The sequence below is a fragment of the Babylonia areolata genome, chromosome 17, assembly GCF_041734735.1.
Source record: "Babylonia areolata isolate BAREFJ2019XMU chromosome 17, ASM4173473v1, whole genome shotgun sequence".
Lineage (NCBI taxonomy): Eukaryota > Metazoa > Mollusca > Gastropoda > Neogastropoda > Buccinidae > Babylonia > Babylonia areolata.
The window spans coordinates 1,479,144-1,503,811 of record NC_134892.1 but is presented as its reverse complement, the minus strand read 5'-3'; the positions used below and the strand labels follow the sequence as shown (position 1 = coordinate 1,503,811).

The 24,668-nt window shown below is 42.1% G+C and overlaps 1 protein-coding gene across 3 annotated transcripts in view; it reads right to left on the bottom strand.

The window, feature by feature from the left end:
• Positions 1-12,097: 12,097 nt before the first annotated feature.
• Positions 12,098-24,668, bottom strand: part of LOC143291428 (sodium- and chloride-dependent glycine transporter 1-like) — a 96,724-nt gene continuing 84,153 nt past the window's right edge. For all 3 annotated transcript variants that reach the window (XM_076601277.1, XM_076601276.1, XM_076601275.1), the window contains exons 11-15: positions 22,795-22,932; positions 20,434-20,533; positions 18,501-18,601; positions 15,843-16,022; positions 12,098-13,437 (exon numbers count right to left, since the gene is read on the bottom strand). In XM_076601277.1, coding sequence (XP_076457392.1) covers positions 13,258-13,437; positions 15,843-16,022; positions 18,501-18,601; positions 20,434-20,533; positions 22,795-22,932 — 699 coding nt within the window. In that variant the 3' untranslated portion in view covers positions 12,098-13,257. The remainder of the gene's footprint in view (positions 13,438-15,842; positions 16,023-18,500; positions 18,602-20,433; positions 20,534-22,794; positions 22,933-24,668) is intronic.

The window sequence follows — 24,668 nt, the reverse complement described above, 5'->3', positions numbered from 1 at the left end:
TATCTGTGTACCAAACAGTGAGGATTTCTACATAATTATATCTGTGTACCAATCAGAGAGGATGACAGAGGACAACAGTCTCGTTGCCATGGGTTCTGTTACAGTGCGCAAAGTGCGTGCTGCACACGGGACGTCAGTCTATTGTGTCATCCAATTAATTGACGCTCAGTTTGATTTTCCAGTCCAACTTGGGAGAAAGGGTGAGAGCGGGATTGGAACCCACACCCTCACGGACACTGTTAGGCAGATGAGTGTCTTCACCACTCTGCCACCCTCCTCAATCCTGTTTAAAGACCATGTTGTAACCAAAACGCCAGTAGGTTTTCGAATCAATGACAGTGAAGTTGGACTTACAGAACAGAAGCCATCTGTGTCTTACAGAGTTAAAGTGGAAAGGAACAGACACTGCATGTATGATTGATTCTGATATGACGGGCGTAAGCCGAGTGGTTAAAGCATGGACTTTGAATCTGAAGGTCCCATGTTCGAATCTCAGTAACGGCACCTGGTGGGTAAAGGGTGGAGGGTTTTTTTCCCTATCTCCCAGGTCAACATAAGGTGCAGACCTGCTTATGTCTGAACCCCCTTCGCAAGCAGAGGATCAAATACTCACCTTAAACATCCTGTAATCCATGTCAGCCTTCAGTGGGTTTCGGAAACAAGAACATATCCAGCATGCACACCCCCTACACACACACACACACACACATACTCAATCACACACTCAAACATGCACGCACACACACACTCAAACATACACACACATACTCACACAAACACACATACTCAATCACACACACGCACACACTCAATCACACACTCAAACATGCACGCACACACACACTCAAACATACACACACATACTCACACAAACACACATACTCAATCACACACACGCACACACTCAATCACACACTCAAACATGCACGCACACACACACTCAAACATACACACACATACTCACACAAACACACATACTCAATCACACACACGCACACACTCAATCACACACTCAAACATGCACGCACACACACACTCAAACATACACACACACATACTCACACAAACACACATACTCAATCACACACACGCACACACTCAATCACACACTCAAACATGCACGCACACACACACTCAAACATACACACACACATACTCAATCACACACACATACTCAATCACACACACGCACACACTCAATCACACACTCAAACATGCACGCACACACACACTCAAACATACACACACACATACTCACACAAACACACACACTCAATCACACACACGCACACACTCAATCACACACTCAAACATGCACGCACACACACACTCAAACATACACACACACACTCACTCAAACATGCACACACACTCACTCAAACACACACACACACACAAACACACATGCACTCACAATCACTTAAACACACACACACACACACATACACGCACACACACAAAAACAATGCAAGTATATTGTATGGGAAACCTTTATTAAATCCTTGCTCTGTACAATTCATGTTCACGTGGGAAAAATGTTTGGTTTTGAAGTTTTGAGCTGCGCTAACTGCATACCAAGCATCTAGGGCAGTCATCAATTCTCCCTAAATGCAAAGTTCACTTCAGTCCAACCATCTTGGCAATCATAAACCAAGAATTTAGGTATGTGTGTGGACTGTATTATATAACTGGAACTAGATATTACCAGATATTCACAACAAATACATTTGCACACATCACACACACACACACACACATCTGGTTTTCTATATGCTGGCTCACTCAAGGAATATGGTGGCCCACTTGTGTTAAAAAAAAAAAAAAAACATAAACAAATATCAAGTTTTTTTTCAACTTCATGTTTGAGGCTACATATTACAGGGAAAGAAAAGGAGAGACAGAGACACAGAGAGAGACAGAGAAGGAGAGAGACAGGGAGACAGAGAGAGACACAGAGAGACTGAGACAGAGACAGAGAGACAGAGACAGAGAGAGGGAAACAGAGAGACAGAGATAGAGAGAGGGAAACAGACAGATTGAGACAGAGACAGAGAGAGGGAAACAGAGAGACAGGGAGACAGAGATAGAGAGACAGAGAGAGACAGACTGAGACACAGAGAGAGAGAGAGACAGACACAGAGAGAGAGAGAGACTGAGACAGAGACAGAGACACAGAGAGACAGAGATAGAGAGAGGGAAACAGAGAGACAGGGAGACAGAAAGAGAGAGACAGAGAGAGACTGAGACAGAGACAGAGAGAGGGAGACAGAGAGGGAGAGAGACACAGAGAGAGAAACAGACACAGAGGGAGATGCTGCTTGTCTTGTTAATGCTGCACGGTAAGTGTTTGGAAAAAAAAAAAAAAAGTGTTGACATTGCTTTAGTTTCAGGAGGTGAACAACTTTCAAGAGTCCCCACCTCAATGCTCCCTGTCCACCCAAGAGTTCCAGGCAATGGACAGGGAGCAATGAAACAGAGCACGAAAATTCTCAACACATTTGCTTTCAACCGTAGAAAGACAGTCAACAGAGAATAACAGGACCCTACGCTCGGCTTTTTCACAGACTGACGGACATAAACTGGGTCAACAGCAAAGTGAGAGCTGTATGATCAATGGTTTCTCCAACGCAACGGGGAAGTCATTTACAGCTCAGTCTTTTGTGAAGGACTAGGACTCTCAAACTAGAAGGCAAGACTGCACTGGCTCTTAGTGCTGCAGCCTTGGGGGCTAGCTGGCCTTTTGGGAACATCTCAGCCAAGAGGGTTTTTGGACAGTCGGCATCCCAATGCATTCCAATGCATCCCAATGCTGACTGTCCTAAAACCCTCTTGGCTGAGAGAGTGGGGATGTAACGTGGGCAAGACACTCTCCATCATCATCAAATTCCAGCCCAGATAATTGAGACAGCAAATGCCTCCTATGCTGTCCTGATGGTCTTTGTCAGACATGACTAGCATACTTAGAGAATACAAAACATTGGCAAATTATTGTTCTGCTTTTGAAGGAGGCAACGAACCTCTAGACAAAGCTATACAGCATCCTGATATTTTTGTCTTCTTTTTAAAAAAAATTAATCGAAATGCTTTCCTTGAGAAAAAGCAATCATGACCATGGAAAATGCAGAATTATTATTTTCTTTTCACACCAGGAATACATTCAGAAGCTGAGCAATACATAAACAAGGAATAAAGGGATATACAAATAAATAAATGAACTAAGAAATGCACCAATTCCACGACTCAAAGAATATAGAGGAGACAAATATACCAAGCTGTATACACAACTTTTGATTCCAATGTTGCTATATTACAATGAAAATATGAACTATTCAAACAAAAATCCTGATTACATTCTAATGTTTACAATTAACAAGTTTTGAATTAAGCCAAATGTAAATTGTCATAAATCATTTTCTTGGACAAACCAACTGGAAAAGGCTATACTGTAGCATAGGACTTTAAAGCAAAACATCTTTCAAAAACTGAATATGAACTGAACAATTGTGTTGAACTCTACAATAATCATTCTATTATTTGTTGTGGTGAGATTTACAAAATTATGTCTATTTGCAAATGTTAAGAATAAAGCATTTCAAACAATTATGTTGATAAAATACATAACAAAATGTTTTATATTTAAATCCGAGAGTACAATGTGTATATGGATGCTAAATAAAAGAAATAAAGACTATTCCTTTTGGGTTTTCATGATTGTTTTTGTACATGTCACACAAAAATACCAGTCACTACAACTACTCTAATATAGCATTAAGTGACAGCTGAATGACCTGATTTTCTTTTATCAAATACAAAAAATGTTAAATAATAATCAAAATTTCAGGTGATGAAATTCTGAAAAGAGAATATGCCATGCATTAGTTCTGTCCATGGTGTATAGGCAGGTTTGCATGCTTTGTTGACTAATGTATCAAGGTACAAGTGTGTGTGTGTGTGTGTGTGTGTGTTTCTGCTTGTGTGAGATGTGAATAAAAGTGCATGCGCATGTGTAGAAATGTATGTTTGGATGTCTGTGAGAGAGAAAGAGAGAGAGAAAGCATATATATACGTGTGTGTGTGTGTGTGTGTGTTTCTGCTTGTATGAGATGTGTGAATAAAAGTGCATGCGTGTGTGTAGATATGTATGTTTGGATGTCTGTGAGAGAGAGAGAGAGAGAGAGAGAAAGCATATATATACGTGTGTGTGTGCGTGTGTGTGTGTGTGTGTGAGTGTGTTACACACACACACACACACAAGGAGAGAGAGAGAGAGCAAGAGCATAAGTGTGTGTATGTGGTGAACATGTCCCAGTGACTTAGCAACAGTATAAAAAAAAATTAAAGCAAAATAAGCCTCTTCTTTCTGTATCCCAAAGGATGTACATGAGAATCAATTACCATCACCATGAATCACAGGGCAGTGTCTGAATGTTCTCTGCTGTGCAGCAGAATCCATTACCATCACCATGAATCACAGGGCAGTGTCTGAATGTTCTCTGCTGTGCGGTTGTGAAATGGCCGGAACAATCACAACCACAAACACACTGACAAACACACACTGCACTGAGCGATGAGGGACACACTGGCACACACTCCTTTCTTTCAATACACACACACAGCTGGTGAAATTATAAGACCATGTCTTACTAGTACCTAAACATATTTACTGTGTGGTTGATGTTTGTATTTGGCAGGGAAAACAACCCCCACCCCCACCCCCCTGCCCCCCAAAAAATGTTGACAACACACACAAATTTTTTTTGGTATATCAAGCAATATAAATCAATTCAATTCAAATCACAGCGAATCCCAATCTGACAAAACAAAAACCAATCAATGTTTCCAGCAAGCGAAAATCAAATCACAAGTTTTATTTTTCTATAAAATGTTAAAAAAAAAAAAAAAGATTTTGTCAGTCTACACTTTTCAAAAGCAAATTTTTTTTCTTTCATAGAAAGAACTTTCTTGAAGAAAAGCTCCAAACAAATCACTCCAGTATGTCAAATGTTTACAGTTGTGATCAAAGTTAATATTTCGATTTCAAATGACAAATTCTCTTGGCAGTCAGAATCAGAGAGAGAGAGAGAGAGAGAGAGAGAGCAACTATAAGAGAAATACTGGAAGTCATTTAGAGACTGTGGTTTTTGTGTTCAACCACAACAGGCTCACATTAGGCATTACACTGATGAAATATTCTTACTATTACCATTCTATTGTAATATTTAGTTTAAAACATTTCTAATTCATTTCAAAAGTGCTGTCAATAAGACGACCCTTTTCTTTTCTTTTTTTTTTTTTGTCACACATTCATTGATTTAATTATGATTATTAACAGATGATTTGATTTCTACACATGACTTGGGCAAACAGTTCCAAAAATCACAAAACAATTCAATGATTTTCAGGACAGTAAAATGAAACAAAAACAGACCAAATTTACACATCACCACCACCACCAAAAAAAAAGGGAAATACGTTATGTACATACACACATTACATGCATACATATAGTGACATACACACAATACACTCATACATACAGTGACATAAACACACATACACATAATGACAGACACAAACTGTGACATACACACACATCGCAGTGACACACACAACAGTGACATACACACACATCACAGTGACACACACAACAGTGACATACACACACATCACAGTGACACACACAACAGTGACATACACACACATCACAGTGACATACACAACAGTGACATACACACACATCACAGTGACATACACAACAGTGACATACACACACATCACAGTGACACACACAACAGTGACATACACACATCACAGTGACATACACAACAGTGACATACACAACAGTGACATACACACACATCACAGTGACACACACAACAGTGACATACACACATAACAGTGACACACACATCACAGTGACACACACAACAGTGACATACACACATCACAGTGACATACACAACAGTGACATACACAACAGTGACATACACACACATCACAGTGACACACACAACAGTGACATACACACATAACAGTGACACACACATCGCAGTGACACACACAACAGTGACATACACACATCACAGTGACATACACAACAGTGACATACACAACAGTGACATACACACGCATAACAGTGACACACACAACAGTGACACACACACACAACAGTGACACACACACACAACAGTGACACACACAACAGTGACATACACACACATCACAGTGACATACACAACAGTGACATACACACACACATCACAGTGACACACACAACAGTGACATACACACACACAACAGTGACATACACACACATCACAGTGACACACACAACAGTGACATACACACACATCACAGTGACACACAACAGTGACATACACACACATCACAGTGACACACACAACAGTGACATACACACACATCACAGTGACACACACAACAGTGACATACACACACATCACAGTGACATACACACACATCACAGTGACATACACAACAGTGACATACACAACAGTGACATACACAACAGTGACATACACAACAGTGACATACACACACATCACAGTGACACACACAACAGTGACATACACACACATCACAGTGACACACACAACAGTGACATACACACATCACAGTGACATACACAACAGTGACATACACACACATCACAGTGACACACACATCACAGTGACATACACACACATCACAGTGACATACACACATCACAGTGACATACACAACAGTGACATACACACACATCACAGTGACATACACAACAGTGACACACACAACAGTGACACACACACACATCACAGTGACATACACAACAGTGACACACACACATCACAGTGACACACATAACAGTGACATACATGCACACATAACAGTGACATACATGCACACATAACAGTGACATACATGCACACATAACAGTGACATACACAACAGTGACATACACACACATCACAGTGACACACACAACAGTGACATACACAACAGTGACATACACACACATCACAGTGACATACACAACAGTGACATACACACACATAACAGTGACACACATAACAGTGACATACACACACACAACAGTGACATAAGAAATAAATACTTTATGCACACACACACACACACACACACACAAAGACACACACGTACACACACACGCATTGCGGGATGTCAAAATGCCTCAAACATCAAACTAGAAAGGATAAACAAATGACAAATGCAAAAATCAAAACTCATATTTTTCTTTGTCATGAACAAACTGCCAAAGGTCACAATCAACAACAGTGCAAGTGCACCATCAACATAATTATCATAATCATAATCATCATACTTTTTGTACATGATATGCAATCCCTCACATGTCAATGTGATGTATGATTATAATGTCCCAAACACAATGGCCACGCTGTCTGTGATCTGACCAACATGCAGCACACACTGCACTGTCTGTTCACCAAGGAAAAGATGATCCAACTGTCAGTTTCAGTTTCAGTATCAGTAGCTCAAGGAGGCGTCACTGCGTTCGGACAAATCCATATACGCTGCACCACATCTGCCAAGCAGATGCCTGACCAGCAGCGTAACCCAACGCACTTAGTCAGGCCTTGAGAAAAAAAAAAAAGGTGAATAAATAATAGATAAGCTTACATAAATAAATAATAATTATAATAAAAAAAGGGTAGTAGTAATAATAATAATAATAAAATAATCATAATAATAAATAAATCCAACTGTGAGAACAAGGGAACTAACCAAACTGAGGAAATTCTCACCTGTGCTTTTTGCCTCCCTTGGAGTACTTTTCTCTCTCTCTCTCCTCACAAGGAAGGTTCTATTCTTTCAAGTTCTGAGTGCTTGGTTGTTGTTTCCACATAACTAGTTGATCAACAGAACCTCTGCAGTCTTTTTTCTTTCTTTCTTCCCGTGAAGTGTAAAAATGTGCTTTGTGAATGTGTGCACGGACAGGAATCTGAGAACGTCTATTCGTATTTGTATTTATCACAAATTTCTCTGTGTGAAATTCGGGCTCCTCTCCCCAGGGACAGCACGTCGCTACACTACAGTGCTACCCATTTTTTTGTATTTTTTCCTGTGTGCAGTTTTTTTTGTTTTTCCTGTCGAAGTGGATTTTTCTACAGAATTTTGCCAGGAACAACCCTTTTGTTGCCATGGGTTCTTTTACGTGCGCTAAATGCATGCTGCACACGGGACCTCAGTTTATCGTCTCATACGAATGACTAGCGTCCAGACCACTACTTAAGATCTAGTGGAGGGGGAGAAAATATCGGTGGCTGAGCCGTGATTCAAACCAGCGCTCAGATTCTCTCGCTTCCTATGTGGACGCGTTACCTCTAGGCCATCACTCCACATACGCAAACAGGCCAACCTCACAGTCCTGCCATCCAGGAGCAGAGGACATAAACGATGGGAACAAACTGAACTTTTCTTCAAGAATTCTCAGGAACACGCTAAATAATTTTTTTTCTTTTTTCTTTTCTCTTCTGGTTCAGTGTGACGATGACAGTCACCTTGACTGATGGAGAGTTTATTATTTAACAGACAGCCCACAAACTGTTTTACTTTTTTGGGTGGGGAGGCAGGGGTGGGGGGGGGGGGGGTGGAGGTCTTGGTGAACACCCATCATTGTATTCTTTCCAGTAGATTTGGTAGTGTTGATCTTACAGGGATTTTGCTTGTTTTTTCCGTGGTGAGGGTTTTCTCCCTCCATTTTCTTTGTCAGTGCCACACATTTGCTTGGCACAGCCAGCCATCTTTTCAGTTGATCGTGCTTTCCCTTAACTTCGCCTCTTCCAAAACCCGTTATGGACTTTAGTGGATGCACAGACTATTGGAATCACAACATCCCATCCTATAGTTCTAAAAACAAACAAACAAACAAAAAACCCCCCCCCCAAAAAAGCCCCTGACATTTAACATGTGTTTCTTTGTTGTTTTTTGTCCTGTAACACACTATCTGTGTTTGTAACGTACGGAACAGGCATTCATTTTTTGTGTTTTCCGAAACAAATATGGTGATTCTGGATCAGTAGGCATGTATGTCTATGTGTGTGCTCTGTAAATATGTGCTTCAACAAGAGTGTGTCTTTACATGCACTTTTTAAATGTACTTGTGATCTGAGACACTAACGAATCACAAAGTCTGGTGCATGAGTGGTCAGAACTGGTGCAGACAATGTGATCTTCCTGTTATCTCTTCATCTGAGATCCCCCCCACCCCCGCCCCCCCACTTATATCAACACTACAGCAACAATACGCACACAGAATAATAACGAAGGCAAAGAGTGGAGTGCACATCAAAGAAACGAAAAGGACAATGCAATAGAAATGCATATCTATTTCTTCTTTGGTCACATCATCAACAAACACATCTCTTCAATACACATTATTATCATCATTACTACATTCACCATTATGAAAAACATGCGATCAGAATCCCAACGTCATCGCATACCACTGACTAATTAACACCTTTTTTCTTCTTTCTAAATGCAACAGCAGATGAGGTCAGTCGTTAAAGATGTCAATTCAAGGAATCATGTAACAAATCACAAACCAACGCTCCTTACAAACTGAAGATCCCATGTTCTGCCAGTGCCTTAACTACTTCTCTGTCACTTCATCGTTTGCTAAAGTATTCCCTGATCTTACTTCTCTGTCACTTCATCATTTGCTAAAGTATTCCCTGATCTTACTTCTCTGTCACTTCATCGTTTGCTAAAGTATTCCCTGATCTTACTTCTGTTTCACTTCATCGTTTGCTAAAGTATTCCCTGATCTTCCTTACTTCTCTGTCACTTCATCGTTTGCTAAAGTATTCCCTGATCTTACTTCTCTGTCACTTCATCGTTTGCTAAAGTATTCCCTGATCTTACTTCTCTGTCACTTCATCGTTTGCTAAAGTATTCCCTGATCTTACTTCTCTGTCACTTCATTGTTTGCTAAAGTATTCCCTGATCTTACTTCTCTTTCACTTCACTGTTTGCTAAAGTATTCCCTGATCTTCCTTCTCTTTCACTTCACTGTTTGCTATAGTATTCCCTGATCTTACTTCTCTTTCACTTCACTGTTTGCTATAGTATTCCCTGATCTTACTTCTCTTTCACTTCACTGTTTGCTATAGTATTCCCTGATCTTACTTCTCTGTCACTTCATCGTTTGCTAAAGTATTCCCTGATCTTCTCTGTCACTTCATTGTTTGCTAAAGTATTCCCTGATCTTACTTCTCTGTCACTTCATTGTTTGCTATAGTATTCCCTGATCTTACTTCTCTGTCACTTCATTGTTTGCTAAAGTATTCCCTGATCTTCTCTGTCACTTCATCGTTTGCTAAAGTATTCCCTCCCTGATCTTACTTCTCTTTCACTTCATCGTTTGCTAAAGTATTCCCTGATCTTACTTCTCTTTCACTTCATCGTTTGCTAAAGTATTCCCTGATCTTACTTCTCTGTCACTTCATCGTTTGCTAAAGTATTCCCTGATCTTACTTCTCTGTCACTTCATCGTTTGCTAAAGTATTCCCTGATCTTACTTCTCTGTCACTTCATCGTTTGCTAAAGTATTCCCTGACCTCCACTTCTTTTTTTTTTTTTGTTATTGTTTTTGTTTTGGGGTGAGGGGAGGGGGGAGTTATGAAGTGAGTGTGCAGACAAGGGGCACCACACTGTGCTTCTCCCCAAACACCCTTCGCCAGAGTTGTCTCTCTTGTCAACTGAACGATCTCAGTCCTAATCAGTTTGTTTCTCAGAAAGCCTGACTGCATTTGGACAGATCCATATACACCACACTACATATTCTAGGCATATGGCTGACCAGCGTCATAACCCAACACGCTTTGTAGGCCTGGAGTGCATTCATATATATTTGTGTAGCTATCAGAGTGGACAACACTCCCCTGAGTTCTTTTTTTTGTGTGCCTAGTGCGTGCTGCACACAGGACCTCAATTCATCCCGGCATCCGAATGACTAGTCGCTCAGTTTAATTTTCCAGTCAAACTTTGGAGAAAGGGCGCGAGTGGAATTCGAACCCACACCCTCACAGACCCTGTGTTGGCAGACGAGCGTCTTGACCATTCTGCCACCTTCCTCTTTTCAGTGCTAATCACCCCCTTTCACCGCAGACAACCGTCAAGGCTCTCTTCACCTGATCAACGCATCCAGCAACATAATGCTTTTGAAACCTTTCTTCCATCATCACAGCAAAGGATCTGAAACCTGTGTAATTCCCCTGCTGTCATGATAATCACCCTGGCAAGAAAAAACAGCAACCCAAAACAGCTGATTTTTCTTCTCTAAATTCGCTTAACTCATTCAATCCTGCACTCAAGCATGGCTGTGGTACCAAAAGCTGTATCATTCAAATGGTTTGCACATTCCTACATATGCATAAACCGCAGCAAGTAAAAGGAACCAACTTCCACAGTATTTCTCACGGTGTCTTCAAATGTCAATTTCAAGGGAAATAAAGGGTCAGTGTTAGAACATTACCTGTATTTTTCTGCATGAACATGGCAGGGAAACCTGTGGAGGCTGTGGAGTCCCTGGGGTTAAATGGGTTAATCATGCACAGAGGAAAGGGCCCTTCATCAAGCAATGAATCACATCGCAGTGATTTTCTGCTGGTTTATGTAAACTTATCCTTTTGGAGAAATGGGAAAGAGAAAAAATAGAAATAAAAAAAAAGAATGATGAAGATGATGGCAATGGAACGAAGACAGTGGTATCAGTCAAAATTTCAAAAGCACAGGGCGGAAACACAGGGAAATGTAGCGCAGTTTTACATGGACATGGAGTGATTGTCATCAACCAACATGTCTTTACCCAGCAAAATTCTGCTGTGTTTAAAAAAAAAAAAAATCCACGTCAGAGAAAATTGTCTCAGGTGAAAATCGCCGGGTAGCAAACTACCAGGTCCGTCCTGTTTCACCTGCCAACATCTCTGCCCCCCGATACTCAGTCAAAGCTTAGAACAGACACAAACAACACACGACAGTGGTGTTCTCAGTCCCACCCCCTTCCTCCCCCCCAAACCCCTCAGTCTCCCCCCCCCCATCCCCCCATCTCCGTCAAGTCTGTCCCCTTTCATTCTACATCTGTGTCTTTACACTTTCCTCGTTTCCTGACATACACAGCAGGTGGTGGTGGACGGAAGAACACCATTACCCGTTGACTTCAAACAGGTGAAATACCATGACCAGGACGTGGGAGGGGACATAACAAACTTCCTCCTCCTCCTCCTCCTTCCCCAAATACAACCAGTGAAGAAAAGATCAATGTTTCGAAGAACAGGGAAATTCTTTCTCGCTTTTCTTTTAGAACTTCAAAACGGTCGCAAACAACTTGATTTGAGGAAGTGTGCACAGTGTAAAGGGTCTGTCAGAAAACATTGAAGCCTCGAACCTGACTAGGAGTTATCCCCCCCCCCTCCTCCCTCCTCTTTCATTGGACTTGATTATTCCACTACCTAAAACCCTTCCCCTTCACAGTCACCTCTCTTGAACTCTGTCAATTGAGCAAGTTGAGTGGAAGCTGAAACAGTGGCGGAGAGATTAACGCATGAGAAATAGGTTTCAACACTTTGTTTTTTTGTTGTTTTTCAGTGATACATTTCCAAACTGTGCCAGTGAGATTACTGCATGAGAAATATATTTCAGCTTTCTGGGGTTTTTTTTTTTTGTGTGTGTGGGTTGTTTTTTTTAGTGAAAGAGATTTGGTTTTGCTGTTCCTAGGAATGCAGTGACTAAGAGAGATTTGTTGGTCTTGTTGCCAGGAATGCGGTGACTTAGACTTGTTGTTGTTGCCAGGGTTGTTGCCAGGAATGCGGTGACTTTGACTTGTTGTTGTTGCCAGCAATGCAGTGACTTAGACTTGTTGCTGTCACGAGGAATGCGTTGACTTATAGAGACTTGCTGTTGCTAGGAAAGCAGTGTCTTTGAGAGATTTGTTGTTGTTCTTGCTAGAAATGCGGTGACTTTGACTTGTTGCTGTTGCCAGGAATGCGGTGAGTTATAGAGACTTGCTTTTGCTAGGAATGCGGTGACTTTGAGACACTTGCTGTTGCTAGGAATGCGGTCATTGTCTATGGACGTGCTGTAAAGCATGGACCACATGAGGTGGTACCTCCCTGATACAGTGATAGTCTTCCCTGTCACACACACACACACACAGTACACAGTCCACCTGCCCTGCTCCCCCTTCCGTCTCCCCCACTCTCAGCTCTCCCCCTCTCTTCATATCTTGCCGTCAGGGGGGACACCATTGCCGTTGCTGCCTGAAAGGGTGGCCAGCGTCAGGGGGACCTGAGACTCGAAGGCGGAGGGTTCGGCGCCAGCAACAGCCGCACGCTGTATTCTGTGTTCCTTGAGCGCGGGGCCCCACTCCGGCAGTGGCTTGGTCAGCTTTCTGGCGCTCTGTTGGCCAACAGGACACAGTGACGTGGTGATTGTGGGCCACTTTATCGCATGCACGCATGCTCACACACGAGTGCAGACACTCACACACACACACATACCCACTCACACACACTCACTCTCACACACACCTACACATACGCACACACACACACACACACACAGAGTCTCACACACATACACACACTTGCACACGCACATTCATGCACACAGAGCAGCGTGTACATCATGTCTACATTGACAGGTAACACAAGGTGTTACAGACAGGCAGAAAACAAACAGTGTAACTTCTTCTTCTGCGTTCGTGGGCTGCAACTCCCACGTTCACCCGCATGCACACGAGTGGGCTTTTACGTGTATGACCGTTTTAACCCCGCCATGTAGGCAGCCATACTCCGCTTTCAGGGGTGTGCATGCTGGGTATGTTCTTGTTTCCATAACCCACCGAATGCTGACATGGATTACAGGATCTTTAACGTGCATATTTGATCTTCTGCTTGCATATACACACGAATGGGGTTCAGGCACTAGCAGGTCTGCACATATGTTGACCTGGGAGATCGTAAAAATCTCCACCCTTTACCCACCAGGCGCCATCACCGTGATTCGAACCCAGGACCCTCAGATTGACAGTCCAACGCTTTAACCACTCGGCTATTGCGCCCGTCCAAACAGTGTAACAACCTGCAGAAAACTGCCTCCACTGTAACAGTCAACGTAATATTTTCCACCACAATGTGTCTATGAACACCCGTAAAAAACAAACGTGTCTACAATCACTGGTAACAAACATGTCTACATCTACAGGTAACAAAAATGTCTACATCCACTGGTAAACAACATGTCTACATCCACAGGTAACAAACATGTCTACATCCACAGGTAAACAACATGTCTACATAGGTAACAACATCTACAGGTAAACAACATGTCTACATCCACAGGTAACAAACATGTCTACATCCACAGTTAACAAACATGTCTACATCCACAGGTAAACAACATGTCTACATCCACAGGTAACAAACATGTCTACTTCCACAGGTAAACAACATGTCTACATCCACAGGTAACAAACATGTCTACATCCACAGGTAAACAACATGTCTACATCCACAGGTAACACACATGTCTACATCCACAGGTAAACAACATGTCTACATCCACAGTTAAACAACCACAGCTAATGACCACAGGTAAACAGAACACATCTACAACCTCAGGTAAACAGCCACAGTTAACGACCACAGGTAAACAGAACACGTCTACAACCTCAGGTAAACAGCCACAGTTAACGACCACAGGTAAACAGAACACGTCTACAACCTCAGGTAAACAGCCACAGTTAACGACCACAGGTAAACAGAACACGTCTACAACCTCAGGTAAACAGCCACAGTTAACGACCACAGGTAAACAGAACACGTCTACAACCTCAGGTAAACAGCCACAGTTAACGACCACAGGTAAACAGAACACGTCTACAACCTCAGGTAAACAGCCACAGTTAACGACCACAGGTAAACAGAACACGTCTACAACCTCAGGTAAACAGCCACAGTTAACGACCACAGGTAAACAGAACACGTCTACAACCTCAGGTAAACAGCCACAGTTAACGACCACAGGTAAACAGAACACGTCTACAACCTCAGGTAAACAGCCACAGTTAATGACCTCAGGTAAACAGCCACAGGTAAACAGCCACAGTTAACGACCACAGGTAAACAGCCACAGGTAAACAGCCACAGTTAACGACCACAGGTAAACAGCACACGTCTACAACCTCAGGTAAACAGCCACAGTTAACGACCACAGGTAAACAGAACACATCTACAACCTCAGGTAAACAGCCACAGTTAACGACCACAGGTAAACAGCCACAGTTAACAGCCACAGGTAAACAGCCACAGTTAACAGCCACAGGTAAACAGCCACAGTTAACAGCCACAGGTAAACAGCCACAGTTAACAGCCACAGGTAAACAGCCACAGTTAAAAGCCACAGGTAAACAGCCACAGTTAACAGCCACAGGTAAACAGCCACAGTTAATGACCACAGGTAAACAGCCACAGTTAACGACCACAGGTAAACAGCCACAGTTAACAGCCACAGGTAAACAGCCACAGTTAACGACCACAGGTAAACAGCCACAGTTAACAGCCACAGTTAATGACCTCAGGTAAACAGCCACAGGTAAACAGCCACAGTTAACGACCACAGGTAAACAGCCACAGTTAACGACCACAGGTAAACAGCCACAGTTAACAGCCACAGGTAAACAGCCACAGTTAACAGCCACAGTTAATGACCTCAGGTAAACAGCCACAGGTAAACAGCCACAGTTAACGACCACAGGTAAACAGCCACAGACAGCACAAGGCAGACAGCCACACAGCGGTCACCTGCAGGAAGCTGCCTCCACTGCGCCTCATCTCCATGACAACCTTCAGCAGGGCCACCCCGGGGATGGCCAGAATGGAACTCAGGGTAAGCAGCAGTCCCACACCGTCCGCCCAGCCCGGGAACACGTAGTCACCGTACTTGGTGGCGTTGAAGTTGACACAGGTGAAGATCAGAATGACCTGCACAGGTGAAAGGGGGAGGTGAGAGGGAGGGAGAGAGAGAGAGGGAGGGAGAGAGAGGGAGAAGGTGAGAGAGAGCGTGACAGAGAGAGAGATGGAGGGAGGGAAAGAGAGGGAGAAGGTGAGAGAGAGAGGGACAGAGAGAGAGATGGAGGGGGAGAGAGAAAGATGGAGAGAGAGACAGAGAGAGGTGGAGGGACACAGAGAGAGAATGGAGGGGGTGACAGAAGAGAGAGAGAGATGGAGGGAGAGAGAGGTAGAGAGAGATGGAGGGAGAGAGAGAGGGGGGAGAGAGATGGAGGGAGAGAGAGAGAGAGAGTGGTGGATGGACAGAGACAGAGAGAAAGAGAGAGAGATGGAGGGACAGGGTTTCTTGGAGTGGATTGCTGTTAGTCCTTGTTAGTTATATCATCATCATCATTATTATCATCATTATTATCATCATCATCATTGTTATAGAAGCACTATAAAGAAAAACAGGATCAAATCTTTGAGACGTGCATTAAAACTATGAACAAAAAAGGAGAGGAAAATAAACGAAAACGAATGAAAAAAAAATAAAAGAAGAGAAAAGTGCCCATACAACAGACTGCCGACTGAAGGAAAAGGAAGGAAATTTCACTTTACCAGGGTAATGAGGTAAGCAAAACAGGCTTTTTTCCACCTTGACTTGAGTGACGATAACAGCAGTAAGAATGCCACTATGTTAATAACCCAAATAAACACATATGTTGTTACTTCACAGGTAGAAATTGTGTTCATGGTTTTCCTTTCCTGATGTTGGTTGTTATGGAAGTTGTTTTACAGGCAGAAATTGTGTTCATTGTTGTTTGCTCATAATGTTGGTTGTTATGGATGTTGTTTTACAGGCAGAAATTGTGTTCACTGTTGTTTGCTCATAATGTTGGTTGTTACGGATGTTGTTTTACAGGCAGAAATTGTGTTCACTGTTGTTTGCTAATATTGATTGTTATGGATGTTGTTTTACAGGCAGAAATTGTGTTCACTGTTGTTTGCTCATAATGTTGGTTGTTACGTTGTTTTACAGGCAGAAATTGTGTTCACTGTTGTTTGCTAATATTGATTGTTATGGATGTTGTTTTACAGGCGGAAATTGTGTTCACTGTTGTTTGCTCATAATGTTGGTTGTTAAGGATGTTGTTTTACAGGCAGAAATTGTGTTCACTGTTGTTTGCTCATAATGTTGGTTGTTAAGGATGTTGTTTTACAGGCGGAAATTGTGTTCACTGTTGTTTGCTCATAATGTTGGTTGTTATGGAAGTTGTTTTACAGGCAGAAATTGTGTTCATTGTTGTTTGCTCATAATGTTGGTTGTTATGGAAGTTGTTTTACAGGCAGAAATTGTGTTCACTGTTGTTTGCTCATAATGTGGGTTGTTATGGATGTTGTTTTACAGGCAGAAATTGTGTTCACTGTTGTTTGCTCATAATGTGGGTTGCTATGTTGTTTTACAGGCAGAAATTGTGTTCACTGTTGAACATTGCTAATGCTGACTGTTATCGATGTTGTTTTTTCACAGGTACAAATTGTGTTCATTGTTTTCCAATCATGTTGTTGCTTGTTGTTCATGTCGATATTTTACTGGTAGAAAATGTGTTGAATGCTGTCCATTGGTGTTATCATTTTCCAGGTTATCGTTACATACAAAAACCTTCACATCCCCACACCCCTGTCTTATGCATCCCCACTCCCCCAAAAAGTCTGACATCGTTCGTCATAATCATTTTGTAATCATTATCACCTTCACTTTCATTATTACTGTCGTCATTTGATAATCACTGCAATCGTTATCATAACATAACTTTATTATCTCCAGAGCTGTAAAAAAAACAACAACAAAAAACAACAGCTATTAGGAATATAACGAAGACACAATTGTAAAAATATCACAAACACCGTTTCATACATTCATTCCACACATTGCAGGTAATATTTTAAATGTACAAACAATGAATGTGTTGTCCTGGCAAAATTCTATAGAAAAATCCACTTCGATAGGAAAACAAATAAAATCACAGGAAGAAAAAAAAAAGAAAGAATAAGGGTGGCGTTGTCATTGTAGTGACGTGCTCTCCCTGGGAGAGCAGCCTGAATTTCACACAGAGAAATCTGTTGTGACAAAAAGACTGATACAAATACAAATACAACTACAAACCCAGCATCACTTACAGTCAGAGCTATGGGGGCCACATACTTCCATGATACAAATACAACTACAACTACAAACCCAGCATCACTTACAGTCAGAGCTATGGGGGCCACATACTTCCATGATACAAATACAACTACAACTACAAACCCAGCATCACTTACAGTCAGAGCTATGGGGGCCACATACTTCCATGATACAAATACAACTACAACTACAAACCCAGCATCACTTACAGTCAGAGCTATGGGGGCCACATACTTCCATGATACAAATACAACTACAACTACAAACCCAGCATCACTTACAGTCAGAGCTATGGGGGCCACATACTTCCAGCTGATGGCCCAGATCTTGCCGGGTCGTTTGCCCAACATCAACTGGATGTCATCAAAGAACCGCTCCGTCCCTGCACACAACACAGTGCAAAGTTCATCGGTCATGAGTATACAGGCGAACGGGAAATTTGCAGCCCACAACTGAAGAAGAAGACCCCGAGCCCTACCACCTCCTCCTCCATTTATCTTGGTGAGAGGACGTGGACACACACTTTTATTTCTTCCTGCATTTGCTGGCTTCAGTTCACACATTCACCCACATGTACAAGTGGGCTCTTCACTTTTACCCTTCATGCTAAGAAAGCCACGCTCTGTAATCACAGTGCATACCTGGAGGGTGTATGTTCAGGTTTCTGTAACCCACCAAAAAAACAACGACGTGATGAACAAGAACTTTGAAATGCATGTTTGACCTTCTGCATGTGATTATGCACATAAAGGATCAAGGCACAAGCAGGTTTGTGCTAATGTTGACCCGGGAGACCAGAAAAACTGACTACCATCTTCAATCCACCAGGCACACACAGAGATTGAACTCAGGGCCCTGGGATTTAAAGTCCAGTGCTCTAACCATCTGGTTCCAGTTCAGACTCCAGTTTAGGAACAAGTGTGTAAAACAAGGAGAATGAGCCGTGTGGGTGCAAAGTGTGTGTGAACTTAAAATGTTTCATTTGTCATGAACTGCATGCATGCATGTGATTGAATGTGAGTGCGAACAAGGTCAGGATATGAAGAAGCCAGTGAAGATGAAGAAAATGATTATGATCATGATGAAGACAAAGAAATGGGGAACGCTTCATACAGAAAGCAGAGAGAAGTGACTGTCTTCAATGATGACAATGATGATGACGATGACAAAGAAATGGGGAACGCTTCATATAGAAAGCAGAGAACAGTGACTGTCTTCAATGATGACGATGATGCTGATGATGACGATGATTAAATGAGGAACGCTTCATACAGAAAGCAGAGAACAGTGACTGTCTTCAATGATGACAATGATGTTGATGATGATGATGATGATGACGATGACAAAGAAATGGGGAACGCTTCATACAGAAAGCAGAGAGAAGTGACTGTCTTCAATGATGACGATGATGTTGATGATGATGATGATGACGATGACAAAGAAATGGGCAGTATGTCACAAAGAAAGCAGAGAGAACTGAGTCTTCAATGATGATGATGGCGATGATGATAATGATAATGATGATAATAACAATGATTATGAAAACGATGATGATGATGATGACAATGACAAAGAAATGGGCAGAGTGTCACAAAGAAAGCAGAGAGAACTGACAGTCTTCAATGATGACCATGATGTTGATGATGATGTTGATGATGATGATGATGATGATGATGATGATGATGTTGATGATGATGATGATGATGTTGATAATGATGTTGATGATGTTGATAATGATGATGATGACGATGACAAAGAAATGGGCAGTATGTCACAAAGAAAGCAGAGAGAACTGAGTCTTCAATGATGATGATGGCAATGGTGATAACAACGATGACAATAATGATAACAATGATTATGAAAATGATGATGATGATGACAATGACAAAGAAATGGGCAGAGTGTCACAAAGAAAGCAGAGAGAACTGACAGTCTTCAATGATGACAATGATGACAATGATGTTGATGATGATGATGATGATGATGTTGATAATAATGACGATGATGTTGATAATGATGACGATGATGTTGATAATGATGATGATGACGATGATAATGCTCTTGATAATGACGACAATAATGATGACAACGATGATGATGACGATGATGTTGATAATGATGACGATGATGTTGATGACGATGATGATGATGATGATGATGTCAATGACAAAGAAAGTGACAGAGAGAAAAAAGAAAGCAGAGAGAGCGTCTCACCATACACCCATGCCAGTACCACACACTCCACCAGACCGATGAACAGCAGGGAATAGGTGGCAGCGTAATTGTCAAACAGCTGTAGAACGTACATTCCACCCTGAACACACACAGTCAACAAAAAACTAATACGCTGTTGCTATGTTACAACTGGTCCAGGCTATTTATTATTAATGTCGTCTTAAATCATCATGATTACTACAATCATTAATGTGTAAACATTGATTGATTGAATGATTGGACAAATCTTCCTTTTTTTTTTTTTTTTTGTTGTTGTTGTTGTTGTTGATGATGTTGTTACAGATTTGTTTTGCCTTGTTTAGTCTGTTTTGTTTTGTTTTGTTTTATCTCTCTCTCTGTAGTGGAAGATGCTACTGTTCGTTTTATATTGTTTGTTTCATACTATTCTCTGTATTGTATACATGTTTTTGGAAAAAAAAAAAATTTTAAGTTTAAAAAAAAGAAGAAAAAACTAATACACAGTGTTCATTCCATGAATCACTTATTTCTGATCTATCATACGTTTCTTAAACCTATGATCATTTATTCTTTTATGTGTCATGCATTTCATAATCCTATCAGCACTTACGTATTTCCTCATCCTTTCATCACTAATTTCTTATGTATCACACATTTCCCAGTCCTATCATCACATTCTTTTTAAGTATCACACATTTCCTAAACCTGTCATCACTTACTCTTTATGTATCACACATTTCCTAAACCTGTCATCACTTATTCTTTATGTATCACACATTTCCTAATCCAATTATCACAAATTTCTTATGTATCACACATTTCTAATCCTATCATCACTTTCTTTTTATTTTATTTTTTTATTTATTTATTTTTTTTTTATGTGTCAGACACTGTGTTGGAAGATCAACGTCTTAACCATTCTGCCACCTTCCTCCAGAGGCACACCCAGAGCAATGAGAGATGAGAGAGGTCTCCTCACACCCAGACAGATGAGAGAGGTCTCCTCACACCCTGACAGATGAGAGAGGTCTCCTCACACCCTGACAGATGAGAGAGGTCTCCTCACACCCTGACAGATGAGAGAGGTCTCCTCCACACCCTGACAGATGAGAGAGGGTCTCCCTCACACCCCTGACAGATGAGAGAGGTCTCCCTCACACCCTGAGATATGAGAGAGGTCTCCTCACACCCTGGACAGATAGAGAAGAGGTCTCCCTCAACACCCTGACAGATGAGAGAGGTCTCCAGCAGATGAGAGAGGTCTCCTCACACCCTGACAGATGAGAGAGGTCTCCTCACACCCTGACAGATGAGAGAGGTCTCCTCACACCCTGACAGATGAGAGAGGTCTCCTCACACCCTGACAGATGAGAGAGGTCTCCTCACACCCTGAGATATGAGAGAGGTCTCCTCACACCCTGACAGATGAGAGAGGTCTCCTCACACCCTGACAGATGAGAGAGGTCTCCTCACACCCTGAGATGAGAGAGGTCTCCACACACCCTGAGATATGAGAGAGGTCTCCTCACACCCTGAGATATGAGAGAGGTCTCCACACACCCTGAGATATGAGAGAGGTCTCCTCACACCCTGAGATATGAGAGAGGTCTCCTCACACCCTGACAGATGAGAGAGGTCTCCTCACACCCTGAGATATGAGAGAGGTCTCCTCCCCCTGAGATGAGAGAGGTCTCCACACACCCTGAGATATGAGAGAGGTCTCCTCACACCCTGAGATATGAGAGAGGTCTCCACACACCCTGAGATATGAGAGAGGTCTCCTCACACCCTGAGATATGAGAGAGGTCTCCTCACACCCTGACAGATGAGAGAGGTCTCCTCACACCCTGAGATATGAGAGAGGTCTCCTCACACCCTGAGATACGAGAGGTCTTCTCACTGCCAGCCCTTCATCAGTGGAGTGATGGCCTGGAGGTAACGCCTCTGCCTAGGAAGCGAGAGAATCTGAGCGCGCTGGTTCGAATCACGGCTCAGCCACTAATATTTTCTTCCCCTCCACTAGACCTTGGGTGGTTGTCTGGATGCTAGTCATTCGGATGAGATGATAAACCGAGGTCCCGTGTGAAACATGTGCTTTGCTCACGTAAAAGAACCCACGACAACAAAAGGGTTGTTCATGGCAAAATTCTGTAGAAGAATCCACTTCGACAGGAAAAACAAAAAAAAACTGCACAGACGGAAAAAAAAAAAAAAAAAAGGGTGGCGCTGTAGTGTAGCGACACGCTCTCCCTGGGGAGAGCAGCCCGAATTTCACACAGAGAAATCTGTTGTGACAGAAAGAGACACACAATACAACAATCACACACTGCCCAGCAAACCACACACTATTCATCCACCAATGAAAATGCGGGACAGCTGTACCTTGGTGCAGAAGGCCAGGCCAATCAGATAGCAGGTGACAGCGATGCCCACCAGCAGCAGAATGGAGCGTCGACCTTTCCTGAACAGATGGGGGAACTGGTCCAGCAGTGTCGTGTGGACCGTGGTCACCGTGGCGATCTGACACAACATTACACAATATCATCTTCATTTCATTCCTCTTTATGAGATAATAAAGTAAAATTCTCATCTTATCTTCATTGTCAGACACCGTGGTGATCTGAAACAACATTACACACAATCATCTTCACCATCAGTCACCGTGGTGATCTGAAACAACATTACACACAATCATCTTCATCGTCAGTCACCGTGGTGATCTGAAACAACATTACACACAATCATCTTCATCGTCAGTCACCATGGTGATCTGAAACAACATTACACACAATCATCTTCATCGTCAGTCACCATGGTGATCTGAAGCAACATTACACACAATCATCTTCATCGTCAGTCACCGTGGTGATCTGAAACAACATTACACACAATCATCTTCATCGTCAGACACCGTAGTGATCTGAAACAACATTACACACAATCATCTTCATCGTCAGACACCATGGTGATCTGAAACAACATTACACACAATCATCTTCATCGTCAGTCACCATGGTGATCTGAAACAACATTACACACAATCATCTTCATCGTCAGTCACCGTGGTGATCTGAAACAACATTACACACAATCATCTTCACCATCAGTCACCGTAGTGATCTGAAACAACATTACACACAATCATCTTCATCGTCAGTCACCGTGGTGATCTGAAACAACATTACACACAATCATCTTCATCGTCAGTCACCGTGGTGATCTGAAACAACAACATTACACACAATCATCTTCATCATCAGTCACCATGGTGATCTGAAACAACAACATTACACACAATCATCTTCACCATCAGTCACCGTAGTGATCTGAAACAACATTACACACAATCATCTTCATCGTCAGTCACCATGGTGATCTGAAACAACATTACACACAATCATCTTCATCGTCAGTCACCATGGTGATCTGAAACAACATTACACACAATCATCTTCATCATCAGTCACCATGGTGATCTGAAACAACAACATTACACACAATCATCTTCACCATCAGTCACCGTAGTGATCTGAAACAACATTACACACAATCATCTTCATCGTCAGTCACCGTGGTGATCTGAAACAACATTACACACAATCATCTTCATCGTCAGTCACCGTGGTGATCTGAAACAACAACATTACACACAATCATCTTCATCATCAGTCACCATGGTGATCTGAAACAACAACATTACACACAATCATCTTCACCATCAGTCACCGTAGTGATCTGAAACAACATTACACACAATCATCTTCATCGTCAGTCACCATGGTGATCTGAAACAACATTACACACAATCATCTTCATCGTCAGTCACCATGGTGATCTGAAACAACATTACACACAATCATCTTCATCATCAGTCACCATGGTGATCTGAAACAACAACATTACACACAATCATCTTCATCGTCAGTCACCATGGTGATCTGAAACAACATTACACACAATCATCTTCATCGTCAGTCACCGTGGTGATCTGAAACAACATTACACACAATCATCTTCATCGTCAGTCACCGTGGTGATCTGAAACAACATTACACACAATCATCTTCATCGTCAGTCACCGTGGCGATCTGAAACAACATTACACACAATCATCTTCATCGTCAGTCACCGTGGCGATCTGAAAACAATGACATCATTACACTCAATCATCATCATCGTCTGTGTTCAGAAAGAAAATTCCAATCATAAGATCCCTGAAATGTTTTCTGTGTAAAACTGTGGCAGCTATGCCTCAA